The sequence below is a fragment of the Saccoglossus kowalevskii genome, chromosome 7, assembly GCF_978046115.1.
Source record: "Saccoglossus kowalevskii chromosome 7, keSacKowa6.1, whole genome shotgun sequence".
Taxonomy (NCBI): Eukaryota; Metazoa; Hemichordata; class Enteropneusta; family Harrimaniidae; genus Saccoglossus; species Saccoglossus kowalevskii.
Window position 1 is genome coordinate 23,639,209 of NC_140647.1, and position 16,251 is coordinate 23,655,459.

The window sequence follows — 16,251 nt, forward strand, 5'->3', positions numbered from 1 at the left end:
AGCTGGTTTCGTATAAATGCATGAAAATACAGATCTCGAATTGGGTTGTATTTATACAAATCAATGTGAATGCATTCCATGTATTAAGCTGATCAAGTATGAATCCAGGAAGATAAGTCCCTGTATTAATCTGTATCTATACACTAAATTAATACATGAATAATAGACTTCCTGTATCAACATTTATTCACAGAAAATACAACACTGATGCAGGTAAATACAGGAATGCATTTACTGTGAATGCAGGTCCATAAAGGAAGTGTATTATCCCTGTATTAAATGAGTGCAAATACACGTGAAGACAGCCTGTATTCACACTGTATTTACATGAATAAAATGTTACATTTCCCTGTATTCTCATTGATTTTCTGATAATACAGGCTAATCTACTGATGAATACAATCTGTATTTTCGCAATTTCACGTAGTGTCATCGAACAACAAATGACACCAACCAAAGAGTTGTATACACAGCAAACGCAAGTAGATTGTTTGAGTTGACCACACTCCACTTGAGTGCAAAAAACGACAGAGAATGCTTGCAATATGGGTAGAATGTAGGATATATGTCTGAAATCGGGGGTGTGTTTTTCATATGTCTGCTCCAGGGTGTACTGAATTTACATTGAATCTGCAATATGGGGTATAGTTTTCCAATGTGCTGCCAGCTCTAGGTGCCTATTATTTTTTTTAGCAAGAATGCACATGCTGTAAGGCTTTAATATAGAGTGACCCACCACCACCCCGGGCTTAATATAAGGATATTAAAGGCAATTGTATGACTAGTTTGTTAATGCTTGTACACCTGTCATCATTATATGTTTGTGTCTCCCAGCAATTGGCATTCCTTTCTTTTGTTCAAGATCTGCATAGACGTTGTTAGATATATTTGACTTCCTCTCCATTAGCTTGTCTTTCTGCACTGGAAAACATTTGAGGCAAAGAACAAAATGTTCTATAGTTGTCATTAGTATTAGTGTATATTTTTCATATTCCAAGTCTGTAGGACCTTGCCGTAATTTCAGCTGGAATTTAAAGGACGGTAGTCGTCTCACCACGCATACGTGAGATATATAAGCCTCATATAAACAAAGATGGCGACTTTGGCTATTGCACAGATAAACGAGTACAAACTGAGACGTTATCAAGCTTAATTATAATTAAGTCGGTAATTAGTGCAAGGTCAAACCTCATACTTGATTACATTAGAAAGGCGTATTGGAATGTGGAAAACATCAACATAAATGTCGCACACGAGGAGCACAACGACCACAGCCATTTACAATTTTCATTATGTCCATATGTGGTATGCAGTTCTTTATCTTGTGGATGTTGTAAGACAGGTTGCGAATAATCCAGTAACATATGTGCTTTCAAATAATTCCCTTATCTTACAATTACCAATTTGCCACCTTGTTGTTTGTTTGTCAATTCTCTAACAATTAGGAAGCAAGGTTATTTGACAGCTTTGTATTCTGTGTCATGCTATTTGAAGCAATGTTAATCGACAGCTTTGCATTCGGTGTCATGCCATTTGAATCTAGCTCAGTCAATTGCTAGCTTTGCATTTTGTGTCATGCCATTTGAAGCAAGCTCATTTGATAGCTTTTTGTTCTGTGTCATGGCATTTGAAGCAAGGTTATTTGACAGATTTGCATTTTCCGTCATGTCATATGAAGCAAGATTATTTGACAGCTTTGCATTCTGTGTCATGCCATTTGAAGCAAGGTTATTTGACAGCTTTGCATTCTGTGTCATGCCATTTGAAGCAAGGTTATTTGACAGCTTTGCATTCTGCATCACGCGATTTGAACCAATGTCATTTAACAGCTTTGCATTCACTGTCATGCCATTTGCAGGAATCTTATTTAACAGCTATGCCTTCTGCGTCATGCCATTTGAAATAAGCTTATTTGACAGTTTTGCATTCTGGGTCATGCCATTTGAAGTAAGCTCATTCGACAGCTTTGCATTCTGCGTCATGCCATTTGAAGCAAGCTCATTTGACAGCTTTGCATTCTACATCACACAATTTGAACCAAAGTCATTTAACAGCTTTGCATTCTGTGTCATGCCATTTGAAGCAAGGTTATTTGACAGCTTTGCATTCTATGTCATGCCATTTGAAGCAAGGTTATTTGACAGCTTTGCATTCACTGTCATGCCATTTGCAGGAATCTTATTTAACAGCTATGCCTTCTGGGTCATGCCATTTGAAATAAGCTTATTTGACAGCTTTGCATTCTGGGTCATGCCATTTGAAGTAAGCTCATTTGACAGCTTTGCATTCTGCATTACACAATTTGAACCAAAGTCATTTAACAGCTTTGCATTCTGTGTCATGCCATTTGAAGCAAGCTGATGTGACAGCTTTGCATTCTGCGTCATGCCATTTGAAGCTAGCTCAGTCAATTGAAAGCTTTGCATTTTGTGTCATTCCATTTGAAGCAAGCTCATTTAACAGCTTTTTGTTCTGTGTCATGGCATTTGAAGCAAGATTATTTGACAGCTTCGCATTGTGCGTAATGTTATATGAAGCAAGGTTATTTGACAGCTTTGCATGCTGTGTCATGTCATATGAAGCAAGGTGATTTGACAGCTTTGTATTCTGTGTCATGCCATTTGAAGCAAGGTCGTTTGACAGCTTTGCATTCTGTGTCATGCCATTTGAAGCAAGTTCATTTGACAGTTTTGCATACTGTGTCATACTATTTGAAGCAAGCTCATTTGACAGCTTTGCATTCTGTGTCATGCCATTTGAAACAAGCTCATTTGAAGCAGGCTCATTTGACAGCTTTGCATTCTGTGATATGCCATTTCAAGCAAGCTGATTTGACAGCTTTGCAATCTGCGCCATCTCATTTGAAGCAAGCTCATTTGAAAAATTTGCAATCTGTGTTATGCCATTTGAAGCAAGCTCATTTGACAGCTTTGCATTTTCGTAATGCCATATGAAGCAAGGTTATTTGACAGCTTTGGATTCTGCGTCATGCCATTTGAAGCAAGATTATTTGGCAGCTTCGGATTCTGTGTCATGCCATTTAAAGCAAGGTTATCTGACAGCTTTGGATTCTGCGTCAGCTTATTTGAAGCAAGCTCAGTCATCTGAAGCTTTGCATTCAGCGTCATCTCATTTGAGCAAGCTCATTTGACAGCTTTGCATTCTGCTCCACGCTATTTGAAGCAAGGTAATTTAACAGCTTTCCATTCTGTGTCATGCCATTTAAAGCAAGCTCATTTGACGCTTTGCATTTTGCGTCATGCCATTTGAAGCAAGCTATTTTAACAGCTTTTCATTTTGTGTCATGCCATTTGAAGCAAGCTCATTTGACAGCTTTGCATTTTGTGTCATGCCATTTGAGCAAGCTCATATGACAGATTTGGATTTTGTGTCATCTCATTTGAAGCAAGGTCATTTGACTGCCATGCATTCTGTGTCATGCCATTTGAAGCACGCTCATTCGGCAGCTTTGCATTCTGCGTCATGCCATTTTAAGCAAGGTCATTTGACAGCATTGCATTCTGCGTCATGCCATTTGAAGCAAGGTCATTTAACAGCTTTCCATTCTGTGTCATGCCATTTAAAGCAAGCTCATTTGACGCTTTGCATTTTGCGTCATGCCATTTGAAGCAAGCTCTTTTGACAGGTTTGCATTTTGTGTCATGCCACTTGAAGCAAGCTCATTTGACAGCTTTGCATTTTGTGTTATGCCATTTGAAGCAAGCTGATTTGACAGATTTGCATTTTGTGTCATGCCATTTGAAGCAAGCTCATTAGACAGCTTTTCATTCTGTGTCATGCCATTTGAAGCAAGCTCAGTCATTTGACAGCTTTGCATTCTGCGTCATCTCATTTAAAGCAAGATCATTTGACATCTTTGCATTTTGCGTCATGCCATATGAAGCAAGGTTATTTGACAGTTTTGCATTCTGCATCATGCCATTTGAGGCAAGGTCATTTGTCAGATTTGCATTCTGTGTGATGACATTTGGACAAGGTCATTTAACAACTTTGCATTCTGTCTTGCAATTTGAAGCAATGTAATTTGACAGATTTGCATTCTGTGTCATGCCATTTAAAGCAATGTAATTTGACAGCTTTGCATTCTGTGTCATGCCATTTAAAGCTAGCTCATTTGACGCTTTGCATTTTGCGTCATGCCATTTGACGCAAGCTCTTTTGACAGCTTTTCATTTTGTGTCATGCCATTTGAAGCAAGCTCATTTGACAGCTTTGCATTTTGTGTTATGCCATTCGAAGCAAGCTTACTTGACAGCTTTGCATTTTGTGTCATGCCATTTGAAGCAAGCTCAATCATCTGACAGCTTTGCATTACGCGTCATCTTATTTGAGCAAGCACATTTGACAGATTTGCATTTTGTGTCATGCAATTTGAAGCAAGCTCATTAGACAGCTTTTCATTCTGTGTCATGCCATTTGAAGCAAGCTCAGTCATTTCACAGCTTTGCATTCTGCGTCATCTTTTTTGAAGCAAGATCATTTGACACCTTTGCATTTTGCGTCATGCCATATGGAGCAAGTTTATTTCACAGCTTTGCATTCAGCATCATGACATTTGAAGCAGGCTCATTTGACAGATTTGCATTTTGTGTCATGCAATTTGCAGCAAGCTCATTGGACAGCTTTTCATTCTGTGTCATGCCATTTGAAGCAAGCTCAGTCATTTCACAGCTTTGCATTCTGCGTCATCTTATTTGAAGCAAGATCATTTGACACCTTTGCATTTTGCGTCATGCCATATGGAGCAAGGTTATTTCACAGCTTTGCATTCTGCATCATGCCATTTGAAGCAGGGTCATTTGACAGCTTTGCTTTTTGCATCATGCCATTCGAAGCAATGTAATTTGACAGCTTTGCATTCTGCGTCATGCCATTTTAAGCAAGGTCATTTGACAGCATTGCATTCTGCGTCATGCCATTTGAAGCAAGGTCATTTAACAGCTTTCCATTCTGTTTCATGCCATTTAAAGCAAGCTCATTTGACGCTTTGCATTTTCCGTCATGGCATTTGAAGCAAGCTCTTTTGACAGCTTTGCATTTTGTGTCATGCCACTTGAAGCACGCTCATTTGCTAGCTTTGCATTTTGTGTCATGCCATTTGAAGCAAGCTCATTTGATAGCTTTTCGTTCTGTGTCATGGCATTTGAAGCAAGGTTATTTGACAGATTTGCATTTTCCGTCATGTCATATGAAGCAAGATTATTTGACAGCTTTGCATTCACTGTCATGCCATTTGCAGGAATCTTATTTAACAGCTATGCCTTCTGCGTCATGCCATTTGAAATAAGCTTATTTGACAGCTTTGCATTCTGGGTCATACCATTTGAAGTAAGCCCATTTGACAGCTTTGCATTCTGCGTCATGCCATTTGAAATAAGCTTATTTGACAGTTTTGCATTCTGGGTCATGCCATTTGAAGTAAGCTCATTCGGCAGCTTTGCATTCTGCGTCATGCCATTTGAAGCAAGCTCATTTGACAGCTTTGCATTCTACATCACACAATTTGAACCAAAGTCATTTAACAGCTTTGCATTCTGTGTCATGCCATTTGAAGCAAGGTTGTTTGACAGCTTTGCATTCTATGTCATGCCATTTGAAGCAAGGTTATTTGACAGCTTTGCATTCACTGTCATGCCATTTGCAGGAATCTTATTTAACAGCTATGCCTTCTGCGTCATGCCATTTGAAATAAGCTTATTTGACAGCTTTGCATTCTGGGTCATGTCATTTGAAGTAAGCTCATTTGACAGCTTTGCATTCTGCGTCATGCCATTTGAAGCAAGCTCATTTGACAGCTTTGCATTCTGCATCACACAATTTGAACCAAAGTCATTTAACAGCTTTGCATTCTGTGTCATACCATTTGAAGCAAGGTTATTTGACAGCTTTGCATTCTGCATCATGCCATTGGAAGCAAGCTCATTTGACAGCTTTGCATTCTGCATCACACAATTTGAACCAAAGTCATTTAACAGCTTTGCATTCTGTGTCATGCCATTTGAAGCAAGGTTATTTGACAGCTTTGCATTCTGCGTCATGCCATTTGAAGCTAGCTCAGTCAATTGAAAGCTTTGCATTTTGTGTCATTCCATTTGAAGCAAGCTCATTTGACAGCTTTTTGTTCTGTGTCATGCCATTTGAAGCAAGCTCATTTGAAAGATTTGCATTTTGTGTTATGCCATTTGAAGCAAGCTCATTTAACAGCTTTGCATTCTGTGATATGCCATTTGATGCAAGCTGATGTGACAGCTTTGCATTCTGCGTCATGCCATTTGAAGCTAGCTCAGTCAATTGAAAGCTTTGCATTTTGTGTCATTCCATTTGAAGCAAGCTCATTTGACAGCTTTTTGTTCCGTGTCATGGCATTTGAAGCAAGACTATTTGACAGCTTCGCATTTTGCGTAATGTCATATGAAGCAAGCTGATTTGACAGCTTTGTATTCTGTGTCATGCCATTTGAAGCAAGGTCGTTTGACAGCTTTGCATTCTGTGTCATGCCATTTGAAGCAAGTTCATTTGACAGCTTTGCATACTGTGTCATACTATTTGAAGCAAGCTGATTTGACAGCTTTGCATTCTGTGTCATGCCATTTGAAGCAAGCTTATTTGAAGCAGGCTCATTTGACAGCTTTGCATTCTGTGATATGCCATTTCAAGCTAGCTGATTTGACAGCTTTGCAATCTGCGCCATCTCATTTGAAGCAAGCTCAGCCATTTTACAGCTTTGCATTCTGCGGCATCTCATTTGAAGCAAGCTCATTTGAAAAATTTGCAATCTGTGTTATGCCATTTGAAGCAAGCTCATTTGACAGCTTTGCATTTTCGTAATGCCATATGAAGCAAGGTTATTTGACAGCTTTGGATTCTGCGTCATGCCATTTGAAGCAAGATTATTTGGCAGCTTCGGATTCTGTGTCATGCCATTTGAAGCAAGCTTACTTGACAGCTTTGCATTTTGTGTCATGCCATTTGAAGCAAGCTCATTAGACAGCTTTTCATTCTGTGTCATGCCATTTGAAGCAAGCTCAGTCATTTGACAGCTTTGCATTACGCGTCATCTCATTTGAGCAAGCACATTTGACAGATTTGCATTTTGTGCCATCCCATTTGAAGCAAGCTCATTAGACAGCTTTTCATTCTGTGTCATGCCATTTGAAGCAAGCTCAGTCATTTGACAGCTTTGCATTCCGCGTCATCTTATTTGAAGCAAGATCATTTGACACCTTTGCATTTTGGGTCATGCCATATGAACCAAGTTTATTTCACGGCTTTGCATTCAGCATCATGACATTTGAAGCAGGCTCATTTGACAGATTTGCATTTTGTGTCATGCAATTTGAAGCAAGCTCATTAGACAGCTTTTCATTCTGTGTCATGCCATTTGAAGCAAGCTCAGTCATTTGACAGCTTTGCATTCCGCGTCATCTTATTTGAAGCAAGATCATTTGACACCTTTGCATTTTGCGTCATGCCATATGGAGCAAGGTTATTTCACAGCTTTGCATTCTGCATCATGCCATTTGAAGCAGGGTCATTTGACAGCTTTGCTTTTTGCATCATGCCATTCGAAGCAATCTCATTTGACAGCTTTGCATTCTGTGTCATGCCATTTGAAGCAAGGTCATTTGTCAGATTTGCATTCTGTGTGATGACATTTGGACAAGGTCTTTTAACAACTTTGCATTCTGTGTCTTGCCATTTGAAGCAATGTAATTTGACAGCTTTGCATTCTGTGTCATGCCATTTAAAGCAATGTAATTTGACAGCTTTGCATTCTGCGTCATGCCATTTTAAGCAAGCTCATTTAACAGCTTTGCATTCTGTGCCACGCTATTTGAAGCAAGGTCATTTAACAGCTTTCCATTCTGTGTCATGCCATTTAAAGCAAGCTCATTTGACGCTTTGCATTTTGCGTCATGCCATTTGACGCAAGCTCTTTTGGCAGCTTTTCGTTTTGTGTTATGCCATTTGAAGCAAGCTCATTTGACAGCTTTGCATTTTGTGTTATGCCATTCGAAGCAAGCTTACTTGACAGCTTTGCATTTTGTGTCATGCCATTTGAGCAAGCTCATTTGACAGATTTGGATTTTGTGTCATCCCATTAGAAGCAGGCTCATTAGACAGCTTTTCATTCTGTGTCATGCAATTTGAAGCAAGCTCAGTCATTTGATATCTTTGCATTCTGCGTCATCTCATTTGAATCAAGGTCATTCGACAACATTGCATTTTGCATCATGCCATTTGAAGCAAGCTCATTTGGCAGCTTTGCATTTTGTGTCATCTCATTTGAAGCAAGCTCAGTCATCTGAAGCTTTGCATTCTGCGTCATGCCATTTTAAGCAAGCTCATTTAACAGCTTTGCATTCTGTGCCACGCTATTTGAAGCAAGGTCATTTAACAGCTTTCCATTCTGTGTCATGCCATTTAAAGCAAGCTCATTTGACGCTTTGCATTTTGCGTCATGCCATTTGACGCAAGCTCTTTTGGCAGCTTTTCGTTTTGTGTTATGCCATTTGAAGCAAGCTCATTTGACAGCTTTGCATTTTGTGTTATGCCATTCGAAGCAAGCTTACTTGACAGCTTTGCATTTTGTGTCATGCCATTTGAGCAAGCTCATTTGACAGATTTGGATTTTGTGTCATCCCATTAGAAGCAGGCTCATTAGACAGCTTTTCATTCTGTGTCATGCAATTTGAAGCAAGCTCAGTCATTTGATATCTTTGCATTCTGCGTCATCTCATTTGAATCAAGGTCATTCGACAACATTGCATTTTGCATCATGCCATTTGAATCAAAGTCATTCGACAACTTTGCATTTTGCATCATGCCATTTGAAGCAAGGTCTTTTGACAGCATTGCATTCTGCGTCATGCCATTTGAAGCAAGGTCATTTAACAGCTTTCCATTCTGTGTCATGCCATTTAAAGCAAGCTCTTTTGACAGCTTTGCATTTTGTGTCATGCCACTTGAAGCAAGCTCATTTGACAGCTTTGCATTTTGTGTTATGCCATTTGAAGCAAGTTGATTTGACAGATTTGCATTTTGTGTCATGCCATTTGAAGCAAGCTCATTAGACAGCTTTTCATTCTGTGTCATGCCATTTGAAGCAAGCTCAGTCATTTGACATCTTTGCATTTTGCGTCATGCCATATGAAGCAAGGTTATTTGACAGTTTTGCATTCTTCATTATGCCATTTGAAGCAAGGTCATTTGTCAGATTTGCATTTGTGTGATGACATTTGGACAAGGTCATTTAACAACTTTGCATTCTGTCTTGCAATTTGAAGCAATGTAATTTGACAGCTTTGCATTCTGTGTCATGCCATTTAAAGCAATGTAATTTGACAGCTTTGCATTCTGCGTCATGCCATTTTAAGCAAGCTCATTTGACAGCTTTGCATTCTGTGCCACGCTATTTGAAGCAAGGTCATTTAACAGCTTTCCATTCTGTGTCATGCCATTTAAAGCAAGCTCATTTCACGCTTTGCCTTTTGTGTCATGCCATTTGATGCAAGCTCTTTTGACAGCTTTGCCTTTTGTGTCATGCCATTTGAAGCAAGCTCATTTGACAGCTTTGCATTTTGTGTTATGCCATTCGAAGCAAGCTTACTTGACAGCTTTGCATTTTGCGTCATGCCATATGAAGCAAGGTTATTTGACAGTTTTGCATTCTGCATCATGCCATTTGAGGCAAGGTCATTTGTCAGATTTGCATTCTGTGTGATGACATTTGGACAAGGTCATTTAATAACTTTGCATTCTGTCTTGCAATTTGAAGCAATGTAATTTGACAGCTTTGCATTCTGTGTCATGCTATTTAAAGCAATGTAATTTGACAGCTTTGCATTCTGCGTCATGCCATTTTAAGCAAGCTCATTTGACAGCTTTGCATTCTGTTCCACTCTATTTGAAGCAAGGTCATTTAACAGCTTTCCATTCTGTGTCATGCCATTTAAAGCAAGCTCATTTGACGCTTTGCATTTTGCGTCATGCCATTTGACGCAAGCTCTTTTGACAGCTTTTCATTTTGTGTCATGCCATTTGAAGCAAGCTCATTTGACAGCTTTGCATTTTGTGTTATGCCATTCGAGCAAGCTTACTTGACAGCTTTGCATTTTGTGTCATGCCATTTGAAGCAAACTCATTATACAAGCTTTTCATTCTGTGTCATGCCATTTGAAGCAAGCTCAGTCATTTGACAGCTTTGCATTCCGCGTCATCTTATTTGAAGCAAGATCATTTGACACCTTTGCATTTTGGGTCATGCCATATGAACCAAGTTTATTTCACGGCTTTGCATTCAGCATCATGACATTTGAAGCAGGCTCATTTGACAGATTTGCATTTTGTGTCATGCAATTTGAAGCAAGCTCATTAGACAGCTTTTCAATCTGTGTCATGCCATTTGAAGCAAGCTCAGCCATTTGACAGCTTTGCATTCCGCGTCATCTTATTTGAAGCAAGATCATTTGACACCTTTGCATTTTGCGTCATGCCATATGGAGCAAGGTTATTTCACAGCTTTGCATTCTGCATCATGCCATTTGAAGCAGGGTCATTTGACAGCTTTGCTTTTTGCATCATGCCATTCGAAGCAATCTCATTTGACAGCTTTGCATTCTGTGTCATGTCATTTGAAACAAGCTCAGTCATTTGACAGCTTTGCATTCTGCGTCATCTTATTTGAAGCAAGATCATTTGACACCTTTGCATTTTGCGCCATGCCATATGAAGCAAGGTTATTTCACAGCATTGCATTCTTCATCATGCCATTTGAATAAAGGTCATTTAACAGGTTTGCATTCTGTGTCATGCCATTTGAAGCAAGCTCATTTGACAGCGGTGTATTCTGCGTCATGCCATTTGAAGCAAGGTCATTTGACAGCTTTACTTTTTGCATCATGCCATTCGAAGCAAGCTCATTTGACAGCATTGCATTCTGTGTCATGCCATTTGAAGCAAGCTCATTTGACAGTTTGTATTCTGTGTCATGCCATTTGAAGCAAGCTCATTTGACAGCTTGCATTTTGTGTAATGCCATTTGAAGCAAGGTCATTTGACAGCTTTGCTTTTTGCATCATGCCATTCGAACCAATGTTATTTGACAGTTTTGCATTCTGTGTCATGCCATTCGCAGCAAGCTCATTTGACAGCTTTGCATTCTGTGTCATGCCATTCGAAGCAATGTTATTTGACAGATTTGCATTTTGTGTTATGGCATTTGAAGCAAGCTTCTTTGACAGCTTTGCATTCTGTGTCATGCCGTTTGAAGCAAGCTCATTTGACAGCTTTGCTTTTTGTGTCATGCCATTTGAAGCAAGCTCATTTGACAGCTTTGCATTTTGTGTCATGCCATTTGAAGCAAGCTGATTTGGCAGATTTGCATTTTGTGTCATGCCATTTGAAGCAAGCTCATTAGACAGCTTTTCATTCTGTGTCATGCCATTTGAAGCAAGCTCAGTCATTTGACAGCTTTGCATTCTGCGTCATCTCATATAAAGCAAGATCATTTGACATCTTTGCATTTTGCGTCATGCCATATGAAGCAAGGTTATTTGACAGTTTTGCATTCTGCATCATGCCATTTGAAGCAAGGTCATTTGTCAGATTTGCATTCTGTGTGATGACATTTGGACAAGGTCATTTAACAACTTTGCATTCTGTGTCTTGCAATTTGAAGCAATGTAATTTGACAGCTTTGCATTCTGTGTCATGCCATTTAAAGCAATGTAATTTGACAGCTTTGCATTCTGCGTCATGCCATTTTAAGCAAGCTCATTTAACAGCTTAGCATTCTGTGCCACGCTATTTGAAGCAAGGTCATTTAACAGCTTTCCATTCTGTGTCATGCCATTTAAAGCAAGCTCATTTGACGCTTTGCATTTTGCGTCATGCCATTTGACGCAAGCTCTTTTGACAGCTTTTCGTTTTGTGTCATGCCATTTGAAGCAAGCTCATTTGACAGCTTTGCATTTTGTGTTATGCCATTCGAAGCAAGCTTACTTGACAGCTTTGCATTTTGTGTCATGCCATTTGAAGCAAGCTCAATCATCTGACAGCTTTGCATTACGCGTCATCTCATTTGAGCAAGCACATTTGACAGATTTGCATTTTGTGCCATCCCTTTGAAGCAAGCTCATTAGGCAGCTTTTCATTCTGTGTCATGCAATTTGAAGCAAGCTCAGTCATTTGACAGCTTTGCATTCCGCGTCATCTTATTTGAAGCAAGATCATTTGACACCTTTGCCTTTTGCGTCATGCCATATGAACCACATTTATTTCACAGCTTTGCATTCTGCATCATGCCATTTGAAGCAGGCTCATTTGACAGATTTGCATTTTGTGTCATGCAATTTGAAGCAAGCTCAGTCATTTGACAGCTTTGCATTTCGCGTCATCTTATTTGAAGCAAGATCATTTGACACCTTTGCATTTTGGGTCATGCCATATGAACCAAGTTTATTTCACGGCTTTGCATTCAGCATCATGACATTTGAAGCAGGCTCATTTGACAGATTTGCATTTTGTGTCATGCAATTTGAAGCAAGCTCATTAGACAGCTTTTCATTCTGCGTCATGCCATTTGAAGCAAGCTCAGTCATTTGACAGCTTTGCATTCCGCGTCATCTTATTTGAAGCAAGATCATTTGACACCTTTGCATTTTGCGTCATGCCATATGGAGCAAGGTTATTTCACAGCTTTGCATTCTGCATCATGCCATTTGAAGCAGGGTCATTTGACAGCTTTGCTTTTTGCATCATGCCATTCGAAGCAATCTCATTTGACAGCTTTGCATTCTGTGTCATGTCATTTGAAGCAAGCTCAGTCATTTGACAGCTTTGCAATCTGCGTCATCTTATTTGAAGCAAAATCATTTGACACCTTTGCATTTTGCGCCATGCCATATGAAGCAAGGTTATTTCACAGCATTGCATTCTTCATCATGCCATTTGAATAAAGGTCATTTGACAGTTTTGCATTCTGTGTGATGACATTTAAACTAGGTCATTTAACAGGTTTGCATTCTGAGTCATGCCATTTGAAGAAAGCTCATTTGACAGCGGTGTATTGTGCGTCATGCCATTTGAAGCAAGGTAATATGACAGCTTTACTTTTTGCATCATGCCATTCGAAGCAAGCTCATTTGACAGTTTGTATTCTGTGTCATGCCATTTGAAGCAAGCTCATTTGACAGCTTGCATTTTGTGTAATGCCATTTGAAGCAAGGTCATTTGACAGCTTTGCTTTTTGCATCATGCCATTCGAACCAATGTTATTTGACAGCTTTGCATTCTGTGTCATGCCATTCGCAGCAAGCTCATTTGACAGCTTTGTATTCTGTGTCATGCCATTCGCAGCAAGCTCATTTGACAGCTTTGCATTCTGTGTCATGCCATTCGAAGCAATGTTATTTGACAGATTTGCATTTTGTGTTATGGCATTTGAAGCAAGCTTCTTTGACAGCTTTGCATTCTGTGTCATGCCGTTTGAAGCAAGCTCATTTGACAGCTTTGCTTTTTGTGTCTTGCCATTTGAAGCAAGCTCATTTGACAGCTTTGCATTTTGTGTCATGCCATTTGAAGCAAGCTGATTTGGCAGATTTGCATTTTGTGTCATGCCATTTGAAGCAAGCTCATTTGACAGCTTTGCATTCTGTGTCATGTCATTTGAAGCAAGCTCAGTCATTTGACAGCTTTGCATTCTGCGTCATCTTATTTGAAGCAAGATCATTTGACACCTTTGCATTTTGCGCCATGCCATATGAAGCAAGGTTATTTCACAGCTTTGCATTCTGCATCATGCCATTTGAAGCAAGGTCATTTGACAGTTTTGCATTCTGTGTGATGACATTTAAACAAGGTCATTTAACAGGTTTGCATTCTGTGTCATGCCATTTGAAGCAATGTAATTTGACAGCTTTGTATTCTGCGTCATGCCATTTTAAGCAAGGTCATTTGACAGCTTTGCATTCTGCTCCACGCTATTTGAAGCAAGGTAATTTAACAGCTTTCCATTCTGTGTCATGCCATTTAAAGCAAGCTCATTTGACGCTTTGCATTTTGCGTCATGCCATTTGAAGCAAGCTCATTTGACAGCTTTGCATTTTGTGTTATGCCATTCGAAGCAAGCTTACTTGACAGCTTTGCATTTTGTGTCATGCCATTTGAAGCAAGCTCAATCATCTGACAGCTTTGCATTTTGTGTCATGCCATTTGAAGCAAGCTCAGTCATTTGACATCTTTGCATTCTGTGTCATCTCATTTGAAGCAAGATCATTTGAGAGCTTTGCATTCTGTGTCATGCCATTTAAAGCAAGCTCATTTGACAGCGGTGTATTCTGCGTCATGCCATTTGAAGCAAGGTCATTTGACAGCTTTGCATTCTGTGCCACGCTATTTGAAGCAAGGTCATTTAACAGCTTTCCATTCTGTGTCATGCCATTTAAAGCAAGCTCATTTGACGCTTTGCCTTTTGTGTCATGCCATTTGATGCAAGCTCTTTTGACAGCTTTGCCTTTTGTGTCATGCCATTTGAAGCAAGCTCATTTGACAGCTTTGCATTTTGTGTTATGCCATTCGAAGCAAGCTTACTTGACAGCTTTGCATTTTGCGTCATGCCATATGAAGCAAGGTTATTTGACAGTTTTGCATTCTGCATCATGCCATTTGAGGCAAGGTCATTTGTCAGATTTGCATTCTGTGTGATGACATGTGGACAAGGTCATTTAATAACTTTGCATTCTGTCTTGCAATTTGAAGCAACGTAATTTGACAGCTTTGCATTCTGTGTCATGCTATTTAAAGCAATGTAATTTGACAGCTTTGCATTCTGCGTCATGCCATTTTAAGCAAGCTCATTTGACAGCTTTGCATTCTGTTCCACTCTATTTGAAGCAAGGTCATTTAACAGCTTTCCATTCTGTGTCATGCCATTTAAAGCAAGCTCATTTGACGCTTTGCATTTTGCGTCATGCCATTTGACGCAAGCTCTTTTGACAGCTTTTCATTTTGTGTCATGCCATTTGAAGCAAGCTCATTTGACAGCTTTGCATTTTGTGTTATGCCATTCGAGCAAGCTTACTTGACAGCTTTGCATTTTGTGTCATGCCATTTGAAGCAAACTCATTATACAAGCTTTTCATTCTGTGTCATGCCATTTGAAGCAAGCTCAATCATTTGACAGCTTTGCATTACGCGTCATCTCATTTGAGCAAGCACATTTGACAGATTTGCATTTTGTGCCATCCCATTTGAAGCAAGCTCATTAGACAGCTTTTCATTCTGTGTCATGCCATTTGAAGCAAGCTCAGTCATTTGACAGCTTTGCATTCCGCGTCATCTTATTTGAAGCAAGATCATTTGACACCTTTGCATTTTGGGTCATGCCATATGAACCAAGTTTATTTCACGGCTTTGCATTCAGCATCATGACATTTGAAGCAGGCTCATTTGACAGATTTGCATTTTGTGTCATGCAATTTGAAGCAAGCTCATTAGACAGCTTTTCAATCTGTGTCATGCCATTTGAAGCAAGCTCAGTCATTTGACAGCTTTGCATTCCGCGTCATCTTATTTGAAGCAAGATCATTTGACACCTTTGCATTTTGCGTCATGCCATATGGAGCAAGGTTATTTCACAGCTTTGCATTCTGCATCATGCCATTTGAAGCAGGGTCATTTGACAGCTTTGCTTTTTGCATCATGCCATTCGAAGCAATCTCATTTGACAGCTTTGCATTCTGTGTCATGTCATTTGAAACAAGCTCAGTCATTTGACAGCTTTGCATTCTGCGTCATCTTATTTGAAGCAAGATCATTTGACACCTTTGCATTTTGCGCCATGCCATATGAAGCAAGGTTATTTCACAGCATTGCATTCTTCATCATGCCATTTGAATAAAGGTCATTTGACAGTTTTGCATTCTGTGTGATGACATTTAAACTAGGTCATTTAACAGGTTTGCATTCTGTGTCATGCCATTTGAAGCAAGCTCATTTGACAGCGGTGTATTCTGCGTCATGCCATTTGAAGCAAGGTCATTTGACAGCTTTACTTTTTGCATCATGCCATTCGAAGCAAGCTCATTTGACAGCATTGCATTCTGTGTCATGCCATTTGAAGCAAGCTCATTTGACAGTTTGTATTCTGTGTCATGCCATTTGAAGCAAGCTCATTTGACAGCTTGCATTTTGTGTAATGCCATTTGAAGCAAGGTCATTTGACAGCTT

General features: G+C 39.5%; 1 protein-coding gene across 1 annotated transcript in view; it reads left to right on the forward strand.

The window, feature by feature from the left end:
* The first annotated feature begins 5,022 nt into the window (after positions 1-5,022).
* LOC146740874 (methanethiol oxidase-like) overlaps positions 5,023-16,251 on the forward strand; it is a 32,965-nt gene continuing 21,736 nt past the window's right edge. Inside the window, exon 1 of the mRNA XM_085501866.1 lies at positions 5,023-5,439. Within this exon, the coding sequence (XP_085357992.1) occupies positions 5,023-5,439 (417 nt within the window). The remainder of the gene's footprint in view (positions 5,440-16,251) is intronic.